The sequence below is a fragment of the Phascolarctos cinereus genome, unplaced genomic scaffold (assembly GCF_003287225.1).
Source record: "Phascolarctos cinereus isolate Bilbo 61053 unplaced genomic scaffold, phaCin_HiC Scaffold_5;HRSCAF=322, whole genome shotgun sequence".
NCBI classification, from domain to species: Eukaryota; Metazoa; Chordata; class Mammalia; order Diprotodontia; family Phascolarctidae; genus Phascolarctos; species Phascolarctos cinereus.
This window is the reverse complement of record NW_027555958.1, coordinates 103,531,572-103,545,693: the sequence shown is the minus strand read 5'-3', so window position 1 is coordinate 103,545,693 and position 14,122 is coordinate 103,531,572. Positions and strand designations below refer to the sequence as shown.

Here is a 14,122-nt window from a genome sequence, read left to right as displayed (position 1 = left end):
GGGTTTCTCTGGGGCTTTCTCATGAGAACCTTCCACTCTTGTTGTCTCTGACGGCTGGCTTTTCTGGCAGGTTCCCCTTTCCTATTGCCTGTAGGCTTTTGACAGAGTTTTTATGAGGTAGAGGAGTCACTTACTATAGTTTGTCATTGGATTTATTGATTTATTGATCATTATTTGGTCTGGTTCTATTTTAAGGTTTTTGCTGGAATTAGAAGTATGTGAGAACTGGGCCTGTCTGCTTATGTTCAGGTGGCTCTCTCGCGCAGAATGGTGTTTATTGTTGTTGTTGTTTTTTTAATAAGTTTTACTGATGCCTCTTCCTTTTTACATTTGTCTTTGGGAGGAAGGGAAGTGTGTTTCCCATTGGTTGTCTGGGACCATTATTGATATTTCATTTATTCAGAGTTTCACTTCCTTTTTAGTGATATTTTAATTTATGCTTTTATAGTCCTTGTGTAAGTTGTTCTGATTTTGTTTATGTCACTCTATATTCATAAAAATCTTATTATAGTTCCCTGAATTCCTTATATTGGTTGTGACTTAATGCGCGATAGTATTCACTGATCCATGAGTACCCTTTTTGTTTCCAGTTATAAGCTGCCACAAAAATGCTGTTATAAATATTTTGGTATGTACTAGAAATTTGTTTCCGTCTTTAATCTAGTGGTATCATTAATACTCAGTAGTGAAATTGCCAGATCAAATTGAATGAACACTTTAGTCATGTTTTTTGCATAATTCCAAATTATTATCCAGCATTGTTGGACCGGTGCATAGTTCCATCGATAATGCAGTTTGTGCTTGTCTTCATATGTAGCCATTTGTTTTCATATTACCAGTTTGAGGGGAGTGACATGAAGACACAGAAGTTGTAATTTGCTTTTCTCTTGTAGTGATTTGGAGCATGTTTTCATGTGATTATTTATAAATTGCAATTCTTTTGAAAACTTTCTAGTCTTTGTCCATTTATCTGTGGGTAGTGGTTGTTAGTATTATTTATTTGTAATAATTTCCTTTATATCTTGGAAGTTAGACTTTTATCAGTGATGTTTGTTGTAAAGATTTCATTGTGTCAGTTTCTTCTATTTGCACTGATTTTTCTTGTGCAAAAGCCTTTACATTTTATGTAATTGAAATTGTCTATTTTGTTTTATGATGACCTGTATCTCTTGTTTAGTTAAAAATTTTCTTGCTAGACTTAGTTGTAGGGGGCACTTTTGTTCTCCTTTAATTTTTTTTTTAATGAAAATGGCCTTTTATGTTCAGGTCTTGTGTCCATTTGGAAGCTTATTGTAGTATATGGTGTAAGATGAAGGCATTACTGTAATTTCCTTCTTTTAAAAATAACATTTTTCTTTTTATATTGCCTACATTTCTCAGTGTATTCCTTTTTCCTTCCCTTGCCAGAGAGCCGTTTCTTATAACCAAGAATTAAAAGAAGAAAAAAAGAGTTCAGCAAAACTGACCAATATAACAGAAAAGCCTTATGTTTGTTCTATGCAGTGCTGCACTCTCATTGCTGCAGAGGAGGGGAAGTGCCTTCTCATATTTCTTCTTTGAGACCAAACTTGAAAATTGTAGTTTTGCAGAATTTATTTTTGATTGTTGTGTTCTTTACATTTGTTATTGTTGTGTATACTGTTTTTCCTAGTTTTGTTTACTTTGCATCATTTCATGTGTCTTCCTATGCTTCTTTGTTCTTTATATTTATTTCTTACAGCATGGTAATAATATTCAGTCATTTCTAAGCTGCAACTTATTCAGTCAGTCCCTAATTGACTTGCTATTACAAACATTTTGGTAATATGGGGTCCTTTTTTTTTTTGGGGTCATTGAACTTTTTGGAGTAAATATATAAATATCTAATAGTGGAATCTCTGGGTCAAAGGCTATATGAGCATTTTAATTATTTTCTTTGTCTAAATCCAATTTTTTTTTTCCCAGAATGGTTGGCCAAGTTTACAAGAGCTAAATTTACTATTAGTGTGCCTATCTTTTCACAAACTCCACCATAAACTATTTCTGTCTTTGGTCATCTCTACCACTTTGCTGGGTGTGAAGTGAAACCTTGTTTTGATGTTCATTTCTCTTGTTTTTAGTGATTTGTAGCATTTCTATACTAAATCATTCATTTTCTAAACCTAATTTATGTCAGACTCCAACTGCTAGTTTTCTTAGCAGTTCTTGTCAATTAGGGAGACCTTCCCCTAGCACTTTATGTACTTGGCTTTATAAAAAAAAAAACTAGGCTAGTGCTCTTAATTTTGTCAGATTCTTGCTTATCTAAGTCTGTTCCACTGATCTAGGTTTCTATTTTTTAACCAGCACTTAATAGTTTTAATATGGTTACTATTATATAATGTGGTTTGAGGTCTGGTAGTACCACACGCCTCCTTTTTTATTATGCCTTTTCAAATTATTTCCTTTGAGCTCCTAGCCTTTTTATTACCTCAAATGAAATTTCGTTGCTTCCTTTTTTAGTTACATAAAATATTCTTACAATATCATACCATTTTTATTACATGTGCACGACTCAGCCACAAATATTGAACTCTTTTGACGAAAGTCTTCCTTTATTTCTGTAAAAAATTCAGACTTTGTGCCTGTCTTGGTAGTTACCTCCTTTTTCTATCAATTTGCCATGTAATCTACCTTACTTTCATCTCTTTGTTCCCCAATTTGGATTTTCTGCTCTAGCCGAGCAAAAGTTCCTCACGTGGAATTATTACTACAATAATTTTGTTTCCTCTAAAAATGCAGATTGCAATCCATCCATTTCTGCTTATCCTGTTAAACTCTTGTCCATATCCTTCCATAACTTTTTACAACAGGAGGCATCTTTCAATGCACTAATTTCCTTATCAGTATCCAGTGTAAGATACCTAGGATCACTTTGGCTGTCTACCTGTCATGTCTCACCGTGTAACTAGGCCATCTTATCTTCTTATTGTACATTTCCCTGATATTTTACTGTTTCAGAGTTCCTCATTGGTTATGTATTATCACCTGCTCACACATACTTTCTCTTGCTCTTGATTTTCAGTTCTTCAGAGATTCTTATATCTATATCCTGCTGTTGTACAGCAATATGAGTAGAATGTTAGCATTAAAAAGATGGGCCCCTATTTCCCAGAAATGCTTAGGGTCATTATTGGAGTTTTACATTTTCTTAAAGGCCTGCTTTTCTATTCCTGTTCAGTTGTTGGCTTAACTTGCTGTCTCTTTGTATTTTAACCCAGATACATACTGATAGAAAAGCTGTACAGGGACAAACGCGTGTTGTTACCTGGGTAATAGACGTTCTTCATCCGCTTGCTCTTTCCTACATGCATGATCAGGCCAAACTCATCAGGACTCATATGTTTCTTCTTTTATCCTTTTCCAGAATTATCATATATGCCAGTTTCCCTTTTTGAAAGGCCCTCAGTGCTTCTCTTTGTCAAAACTACTAAAATATTCCTCCATTACTTTTTTTCAGAGTAACCATCATCATCACTATCAAACATTAAGTTCTTATGTTTAAGGTACTGATAAGTTCTGGAAATGAAAAGAGGTCTAAAATATGGTTACTTTGCTTTTTCCAAAGTTACCAGAGATCTCTTAATTGCCAAAATCTAATGATTTTTTTCATCAGTCCTAATCCTTGATTTCTTTGCAGCCTTTTACAATACCTATTACCCTGTTCTCTTGTATACTTGATCCCTTTTCTAGATTTTCAAGACACTCTTCTCGTTTTGTTCTCCTTCTACCTGTCTTACTGCTCCTTTTCAGTTTTTTATGCTGTCTTCCTCCATTTAACACTCATTCACCGTGGGTATCCTCCAGGGCTCTGTCCTCAACTCTCTTCTCTTTTTCCTCTAGACCATCTTGCTTTAGTAATATCAGTGCCTGTAGGTTCAATTGTTCGCTCTCTGCAGATGTTTCTCAGATCTAGGTGTCCAGCCAAAATGTTTTCCTGAACTCTAGTCCCATTTTGTGAACTGCTTTTTGGATGCCTTCTACTAGATGTATCATAGGCATCTCAAATGAAATATGTCCAAAGGAGCTCTCCTTTCTAAACCCACCTTACTTGAAACATTCTTGACTCATCTCTCTTCCTCATCTCCCAGTCTCCCATATCGAATAGCTTGCCAAGTCGACTTTACCTCCTCAGCACAGTGCCTGGCATGTGGTAGGCACTTAATATATGTTGATTGGTTGATGTCATATATCCACATCTCCTCTTTGCTCCTATAGCCTCTACCATATTTCAAGCCCTCAGCCCTTTTCTTGTTTGGATGATTACAATCAAGTACTTTCCCTGATTCTAGTCTCCTTTCCAATCCATCCTCTTCATAGCCACCAAATTAATATTTCCAAGATATAGTGTTTTGACTTTGTTACTCCCCTACTCAAAAATGTTCAATGGTTTCTTTTTTCCTGTAGGGTAAGATAAACTTTTCAACCTGGAATTCAAAGCCCTCCAACAATCTGACTCCCACTTTTTTTTTTGGCCTTATTTTATATTAGTCTACTTCATGCCCTCTTAGGGTTCAGCCAAACCAGACTATTTGTGTGCTTTTGCAAAGTCTTGTTCTCTGTGCCTGGAGTGCACTCCCTTCTTACCTTGCCCCTTCAAATCCCTGTCTTTCTTTGAGACTCTGCTCAGGTGTCACTTCCCACCTGAAGTCTTTCCTGATATCCTCCCTGGTGTTAGTACTATTTCCTCTAATTACTTTGTATTTGCTAATCTATATTGAATTATTTTTTCCTAAAAAGTAGATGAAAAAAATTTAGACCCTTTTATTATGAGATAGAATTTTCTGTTGATTAGATTGTTACTTCTCTGCTTGATTTCAAAAACAAATGTTTATTCATTTGTGGTCTTTTCCTCCTTAATTCTCATTCCATCTCCAGTATAAAAATTAAACTTGTGTGTATTCATAAAGCTCTTTATGTAATAAATATAGAAATGAGAAGTTATTGCTTGTTAAAGTGTGGGGAACAGGATGTAGAGAAAGGACTTAGAGATTGTATTAGTATAAACCCTTCGTTTCTATATGAAGAATTTGAGGCAACAGAGAATAACCAAAATTTGAACCCATTTCTTTTGGCTCCACATCCATTATGGTTTCATCTGTCACTCTGGTTACATGAGATTTATGTCTTACACATTTTAAAAGAAGTCAACTTCGTTAAATTTTAAATTATTTTTTAAGTTAGATATGTTATTAAGTATATTATAATTTAGTTAGATAACCTGTGCTTTTTTTCCATAATGCTGGTGAAAAACTACTTTTGCTTTAAAACTGAGCGAAAGGAATTTTATATACATAAATTTTTCATATTTCATTGTAAAATATTATTTCAGAAAATGGAATAATCAAGTCAGAGAAAGTTTTTGAAGTAATGCTGGCCACAGACCGTGCTCATTATGCAAAATGTAATCCCTACATGGATTCTCCACAATCAATAGGTAAGCTTTGGACTGTGAGAAAATTTTGTTCTTTAGTCGTTTATTCTTATATGATAGTTTTTCCAGGTGAAAAGAATCTTTAAGGACTCTGTGACTCATCCCAGTGTTGCCTTTGTAGTTTGAATTTTGTTCCTAATCAGGTCCCATTAGCCAAACTATTTGAAATTTTTCTTTGCTTATAGACTAACATTTAAAAACTTATTTTTAAAAACTTGAAGATATTGGGATTTTGCATGTTGAAAACTTGTACTTTTCGTTGAATATTTACTAATGTAGGGTCATTAATCATCGTCACTTACAGTTCTTTTATATGCCACTGTTTAATTTTTTTGATAGTAAATATTTAGAAGACCTAAGAATAACAAGAGTTCTTATCCTCCTCTCTGCTTCACTTACTCTGAGTTTTTTTGCTTGTGTTTGTTTTTAGAAAATTCCTTACCTACCTCCTTCTCTGAAGCAGGTTTTTGCTGAACTGCTGAGCCTTGGCAGTGGGCGCCTTTGAGGCTTAGAAGTTTCTTGGGATTCTGTCCACCAACTGCCATGCTTTCAATCCTTATGAAGCACTGTAACACTCCGCAGAGAAGATTCTGGGGAGCTTCTGAACCCCGAAGGCACCTGCTACCACAGCTCAGTGAAAACTGCTTCAGAGGAGGAAGCAGGTAAATAAGTTGTGGAGGAAACAACTGAAAGAATGCAATCGCGATGAGAACTGGACTGTGTAAGTTGATAAGACAGAGAACTAGGCAGGCTATACTTTGGCAAATTAAAAATAGTATTATAGCATTTTGAGGTAATGTAACTTAAGCTGCTTAAATTTCTTTCTCTCTAAAATTATTTTTTCTTCTATAGGTGTGTTTAGCCATAAAAATGGAATATGAAGTAGCGAATTGATTTTGGAAAAATTGGTCAGTGATTTGTAGTCATTTAAATCAGTATTTATAACTTTGAGAGGAAAGTAAGCTAAAAAAACGATCTCTTTTGCTTTGCAGAAACTGATACAAGTTTTTAGAATAGTGGAATTGTTTTCATTTGTCTCAGAAATGGTATGGTAACTAATTATTATGTATATTGTCTAATGTTAATTTTTGAAAAGTGTACTCTGGAGCAGTACAAAGTAAGTTGTTAAAATTTCTTTCTCAAGGACGGAAATACGATTAAAGTGGTGATTTGCAGAAACTAAAATAATTCTATGAGCAAGCCATTATCTTCATTTTTTTAAATTAAATTAATTTTTTTCCAATTAACAAAAATTTGTTTTCCTTCCGTCTCCCTCACTGAAAAGAAAAAACCAAAACCTTTGTAACAAAAATGGATAGCCAAGCAAAACAAATTCCTGGCTTAAGCTGTTGTTTTTGTAATTAAACATAAAATTAGTAGTTTTCTCCTTGTTTTACAGGTTTCCAAGCAACAATCAGTGCTCCACACATGGTAAGTTTAAATTTGATCATCTTTGCAGATGAGCCAGCTTAAATTTTACTGTTTTTAGTGTTTTTGCTAAAAGTGATTTGAGGAGAATAGCTTTTTAAATTTTTATTTTGTCATTTGGTTATGTGAAAATTATACTTATTTCTTATTGTTACAACATTAAATAGTATCACATTACTATTTATTAAAAAACATTATTAGAATGTTTGGTTTTAGCTCTTATGCAAAAAGTTACATAATTTATTGTTTAGAGATACTCGGGGGTGTGTGTGTATGTGTGTCTGTGTCTACTAACATTTTAGGTTGGAAAGGTACCTCAATTTAAAGATAAAGTACAGATACTCTTCACTTATGTTTAAAGACAAGAAGTAGGAATATTGGCAAAATTTAAAAGTTAGCTAAGGAACTCAAGAAGTATATAAAAGTAAATGCCCAGAAATGCATGCTTTTCAGCATGGGAGAGTTGTAATCTTTCCTTAGGGAAAGACTTAGTGTCTAGCTCTTGGACCCTACCACCCTACTGGATAAGGGTACCTATGATCTCTTTTTAATTATTTGTGTTTATTGAGTGATCTGTTAATGGAAAAAAATTAATTACCTGCTAGCACTATTATTTTGCCCTGAATTGTTTTAAAATAAATTTAAAATTTTGGCATATGTTTATTATTCTTATTAAAAGAGAGAATTTCTTAAGGTTTCTTTTGGAAGTATTTTAGTATAATCCTGTTTTTTATCATAGTTTTAAATATAGCCCTGTGATTTTGAGGTCTCAGTAAAGCAAGATGTAATTTTTCTTTCATTTCCGTGCCTTCTAATATTCTTCAGTTGTATTTTAAAAACCCAGTACCTCTGAATTTTTGTAGCATCATTAACTAATAAAGTGTCCCTACTTGTAAAGCCCACTTTTTTTTTTGTGGCATTTTGTCACTTAGAATCTGTTAATTGAACTTCATTGATTTTCTTGTTATGTGATTCTCAGGCAGTATGCCTAAATGTCATTTCAAAACACAGACACAACGAACCTAAATATGTGATTAGTTAAGATACGCCATTCATCCAGTAGTGGTATAAATACCTATCATGAACACAAAATTTATCAAATATATTGAAAATGAGAAATCTAAGGTTTAATTGAAACTGAAATTATTTTATGCTCTTTTATAGATATAGGAAAGGTACTAGACCTGTAATTTTGTTATTTATAGGAAACTCCTGGGTAAGGACACTGCACGCCCCCCCCCCCCCCCAGATCAGCACCTTCTCTGCAACTTAATGACTTGCTGCCCAAGGTCATAAGACTCACTTGTGACCCAAGGCTTCCTGACTTTGAGGCTAGATTTCTATCATTTAAGACATGTCACCACACATATTCTTTTGTGCTTACTGAAAATTATGAAGAACAAAACAAAAAAGAAAATTATGGACATGGGCCATCATTAATGTCTCTAAAGTTTTAAGAAGAATGGTGTCTACAGGTTTTTGTTCATGGCAGTTTTGGCTGCAGCTTAGGTGTATTAGATTTTTGTTAATTGAATAGATACTAATCTTATATAAATAACAGTGAGCAAATACTTTTGAGGAAACAGGGGAGGTCAGGATGCAGAACTCCTGAATATATCTCCCCCATCCTTAAACATCCTTAGATGCTATCGTTCTCATTATCTGTAATCCTATATCTTTTCTCTTTTTCATGGCTATACTGCTTGAGAAAGCTGCCCACAAGTGGTGCCTCCACTTGCTTTCTTTTCACTTCTAGACCCTCAGCAGTCTGGCTTCTGACTCCATCATTCAACTAAAATAGCCCTCTCCAAAGTTATCTGTGGTCTCTTATTGATAAATCTAATGACTTTTTCTCATTCCTCATCCTTAACCTCTCTACAGTTTTTGGTATTATTGATTACCATCTCTTCCTGGATACTCTTTCCTCTGCAGACTTTCCCGATACTGCTGTCTTCTGGTTTTCTTCTTATTTGTCTCACTGTTACTTCATAGCCTTTTTTTTTTTTGGCTGCCTCTTCATATATGTCACATCTGCTGATTGTGGTTGATCTCCAAGGCTCTGTCCTAGGTCCTCTTTTCTTTTCACTCCATACTGTCTCACTGTTACTTCGTAGCCTTTTTTTTTTTTTGGCTGCCTCTTCATATATGTCACATCTGCTGATTGTGGTTGATCTCCAAGGCTCTGTCCTAGGTCCTCTTTTCTTTTCACTCCATACTGTCTCATTTATCCTCTCTGCAGATAAATCCCAATCTCTGTATCTAAACTTAATCCCTCTCCTAAGCTCCAGTCTCACATCATCAATGGCTTTCTGTACATTTCAAATTTGGATGTCCCAAATTCACCATTTCCAAAACAGAACTCATTATCTTTTCCCCTAAACCTTTTCTTCTTCTGAATGTCTCCATTACTGTCAAAGAAACTGCTGTCTTAGGCTTATGTTCTGTGTCCTTCTCATCTCGTTACTCTCCCCCACATGTCTAGTAGTTAATCTCATCAGTTCTGTCATCTAGCTCTCCTCTCCAGTCACACAGCCACAGTCCTAGTTCAGGCTTCATATCTGAACTGTTGTGGTAGCCTTCTAAACTGGTCTCCCTGCCTTGTGTCTCTTCTTACTCCAGACCATTTTCTGTACTTGGTATTAAGGTGATTTTTTTTTCTAAGGTGTCATTTCCCTGCTTATGGAGTTTTAGTAGCTTCCTATTACCCACAAGATCAAATATAAGTTCCTTTGTCATTCTAAGCCCTTTGTAACCTGATCTCTTCCTACATTTCTAGGCTTCTTACACTTTACTCTCCACAGCTGGTCTAATTGCAGCTCTTTGGATATAATAATCCATCTCCCATTTCCTTGATTTTTTTACTGGCTGACCCCCATTCTTAGAATGCTCTGTCCCCTCACCTCTGCCTCTTAGTTTTTCTGATTTCAATAAAAACTCCATCTGTTGTAGGATGTTTTTCCAGGTCTTCCTAGGTGCTAATGCCTTCCCTTTTCAGACTGCCTTCCATTTACTCTGTATCTCTTGTGTGTACTTAGTTGTTTACATGTTGTTTTCCCCATTAGAATATGAGCTCCTCAGGGGCAAGGATCATGTTTTTATCTTTCTTTTAAATTCAGTGCTTAGCATTGTGTGTGACACATGATAAGCACTTAGTAAAATCCTTGTTGACTTGACTCCATTTTCCCTTAAATAATAAATCTTTAATAGTTTACTGAAAACTTCTACAATGTTTCTAGTCACAAATTTTCACATGAAGAAAGTGCTTTTCATGTGAACAATTTATAACCAATACAGTAATTGCATTCTCTCTATATATATTTATATGTGATATGTATATATTTACTTCATGCACATATTTTAGAAGTACTATACAAACCACAGAACTGAAGTGACCCAATCCCTTTGTTTTCAAAATAACTGAATGAAGATTATATACTTAGTACAAAGTTGAGAAATATAACATCAATATTATACAAATAAACAATTTTGAGGTCTTTAATAAATTAATGAAGAATTAAATGAGCTGAACCAGAAGAATAATTTATATAACAACACTGTGAAGTCAAACAACTTTGAAAGCTATAAAAATTGTGATCAATGCAATGACCATTCACGATTGTAGAGGATTGATGATGAAATAAGCTATCATAGAGAAGTGCTGAATTTGGGATGAGACATATTTTTGTATAGAACTTTTGGTGGAATTTGTTTTGCTTAGCTGGATATTTACTGTAAGAAATTTGCTTATTTTCTTTTTCTTTTCAATGGCATTGGGGATGGAAGGGCAAGAAAAGATTTCCATTAATTAAAAAAATAATTTTTAAAAATAAAGAGATGGGCATAGGCTACAGAAGTGAAATGTCACATGAACTTTCAGATGTGGTCACTGTATTATTAGTTTTATTTAACTTTTTTACATGTTATAAGAGACCTCCCACAAAATGAGAGTAGTCTCAGGATGTTTTATAATGTAAAAACAAAATACAGTAAGAAAACCTGAAAATGTATTTAAAAAAGAAATACATTCTATTATTATCTTTTTTTTGTTTTTGTTTTTGTTTTGTTTTGTTCTTTTTTAGGCAATAGGGGTTAAGTGACTTGCCCAGGGCCACACAGCTACTAAGTGTCAAGTGTTTGGTCTGAGGCCGGCTTTGAACTCAGGTCCTCCTGACTTCAGGGCCGGTGCTTCTATCCACTGTACCACCTAGCTGCCCCCTATTATTATCTTAATAAGAAAATTGACTAATTTTATTTGAAACCTATATGAGTGATATATTTAGAACTGTGAGGAAAAAATAAATAAAATGAATTGTAATTACATTTCAGCATTTTCTCCGTTTTTCTTTGTTAGCATGCATATGCTCTAGAACTTCTGTTTGATCAGTTGCATGATGGAGCCAAAGCTCTTGATGTTGGCTCTGGAAGTGGGATCCTTACTGCGTGCTTTGCCCGTATGGTAAGAGATTTGTTTTTGTACTGACCTTGGACTTTAATGATAAAGCTACTTAAGTGATTTCATTTTGGTATTCCTCAGTGTGCATAGCACAGTCCTTAAATGCCACAGGAAACTGTTTCTTAAGTTTTTTGCCAGAAATATTCATTGCTGATGGTAAACCTTCTGTTGATGATCCACTCTGAGCTTAGGCTGTCCCTTGGATAGCAGCATGCCTTTTTAACTTGGTTCTGTTTTTCTGGGTTTTGTGCTTTGTTGACATAGCCTTTGATAATTCAGTCAACTTTGTATTCTGATTTGGCATTCAGATAAGAATCTAGTGAAAGTCTGGAGCCACAATAATGTATTTATGTGTTAACAGTTTTCTACATATGATTTATAATCCAACTAAATTTAAAATATGCATTTGTAAAGTTTTATGTGTTATATATATGTGAAAGTTTTTACTATGTGTGAAGTATTGTGGGGGAACTACACAGATTATGCTTTTTATCCTCAAAGATCTTAAACACTAATGACGGCAGTAGTACAAAAATTCATGAAAATATATCCTAAATTTTAAAAGAAATATAGTGGTAATAGATGAAGGTAGCTGTCTTCTCCTTGAGATCAGTGCCTGCTAAAATAGTGTATGTTGATGGTGTGATGGTTTGGTCTTTTAGCCTTGCTGGTCCACAGTCTTTTGCTCATTTTTCCAGAGGTCAATGGATTCATACTAACCAACACTATAAAAAATTTACAAATCAAAATGCCAGTTAATTTGTAATCACTGAATAACTACCAGAAAGACTGGTGTGCAACCAGACACACATTCTGTTCCTCAGTAGAGAACTTTACATTGAAATACAGATCATAATCAGAACATTGCTTGATGAATATAGAATTAAGGGTTGTATGGTTTTTAAGGAATGTTATCATTAAGCTCCTATGTCTTTGTGAGTTCTCTTTCTTTCCTCTGGTCATGTATAATCATATACTTGCCAAACAGAGTAGGATATTTTTTGGCCATTCAGGACACCCCCTTTTCTGGATAATGCTGGAAAATACAGATAATAGCCTTACTTTCCTTTTTCTATACTTCTTGGAGGGGTGGGCACCAACATTTTGTTTATGCACAACATTCCAGCATGGTCACCAACTTAGAGCTAAATTTGCATTGCATTGACTGACATCTAACAAAGCACCTTAATTTACCTCTGTAATATGTCTTTAACTTCAGTCTTTCTGACCTTCATTTCCTAGATCTTGGGGCTTAACTTAATTTTGGGTTTACATTATCTCTGTTAACCCATTAATAATGACTTTAATAGGGATTGGAACTGTGATTTCGTTGGTGAGGAATCACCAGGAAGTTCCTGGCAAGGAATTTCTCTGCCAGTGTAGGTCAGCACCTTCTCTGCTACCGTGGTCAGAGAGAATTAGCGAGAGACTTGAGAGGTAAAGTGACTTGTCCCTGGGTCACACAGCCAGTGTGCATCACAGGCAGGATTTGGCAAGTCTTCATGGTCTGTATTTACTTTATAGTGGTGCTTTATATGTATAGAAAACTGTTATAAGATTATCTGGGTGATTGGAATTCTTATGGCCAAGTAGGTAACCTACATGCAGATATTTTTCTCTTGCTCTTTCAACTCTAGCTGCCATCAAAAAAGCAAAATCTGAGCGTAGGCAGCATTTATAAAAGAGAAAGCCTCTTTGTGGGATCTTCTTGGCTCTAGCCTTAATTGCTACCATATCTTAAAGAAGTTCTTTAGTCAAATGTGTGGTGACCAGTAGTTTATTCCTTTTTTGACTTGTTAATAATAGCATATTCTTAAAATTTTCAGAACTGGAACTTTTAGAATATTTAGTCCTGTTGATTTTCTTGAAAACTCTGCCTAGCAGTAGAAGTAATAGGAATAGGGGTAGCTAGATGGGACAGTGGTTAGAGCTCTCCAGCCTTGGAATCAGGGGGACCTGAGTTCAAATCTGGCCTCAGACACGTAATGCTTGCTAGCTGTGTGACCCTGGGCAAGTCACTTAACCCCGCTTGCCTCACCAAAAAGCAAGGGGAAAAAAAAAGTAGTAATAGGAATAAGGGCAAAGCCTACCTTAACAGTAAGCCAAATAACAGGAGAAAAATACCTTAACAGATTTTGCTTTACTTTTTACATCCAGATGGCTTGTTCTTTTTTTCACTCATTTGTGGAGATTGGACTGGAAGCATTTATGGAGTAGAAGTCCTGTTCTATTCTTACAGTAGTGTTTACTTTGAGGATTTTGGTCTACTTAGACCAAGAAGAAGGATATAAGCATGAGGGTCTGGAAGGAATGGGTAGTCCAAATTCCCTCCCATAGGAGAGGGGAGTGCATATGGGTTAAGTAGGAGGAGAGGGCAAGGAAAAGGTAGAATATAGGCAGGAAGATTGGAGAATAAGGGCTCGATGTTACTTGCTCTGCTTTGCAGTCTGAATGGGTTGCTTGGGCATTTTCTTTCAGTAATTGAAATTTATTTGTATACTATTTCGGTATTTAAATTCAATTCTTACACGAAGCAAGGTCCAGTAGAAGTAAATAATCATTTGCCACTTTAATGTTGGACAGTGCAGTTGTTTTTTGAGTATCACCGTTTTATGTTGTACTCAAAATTGAAATAGAAGAAAATAACTTTATACATTTGAAAGTTTTGATTTAATCAAAGGTATTTCATTGCTTAAAAAAAAAATAAAGCATCATTTCTTAGAGAAGTTGAGTCAGGTAGTTGATAAATCATATGTACAAAAATGCTGTGAAGTTTTTCTTTGTCCTAG

The 14,122-nt window shown here is 34.9% G+C and overlaps 1 protein-coding gene across 2 annotated transcripts in view; it reads left to right on the top strand.

The window, feature by feature from the left end:
- Positions 1-14,122, top strand: part of PCMT1 (protein-L-isoaspartate (D-aspartate) O-methyltransferase) — a 40,794-nt gene that overhangs the window by 12,459 nt on the left and 14,213 nt on the right. For both annotated transcript variants that reach the window (XM_020986595.2, XM_020986596.2), the window contains exons 3-5: positions 5,351-5,455; positions 6,852-6,883; positions 11,232-11,336. In XM_020986595.2, the coding sequence (XP_020842254.1) occupies positions 5,351-5,455; positions 6,852-6,883; positions 11,232-11,336 (242 nt within the window). The remainder of the gene's footprint in view (positions 1-5,350; positions 5,456-6,851; positions 6,884-11,231; positions 11,337-14,122) is intronic.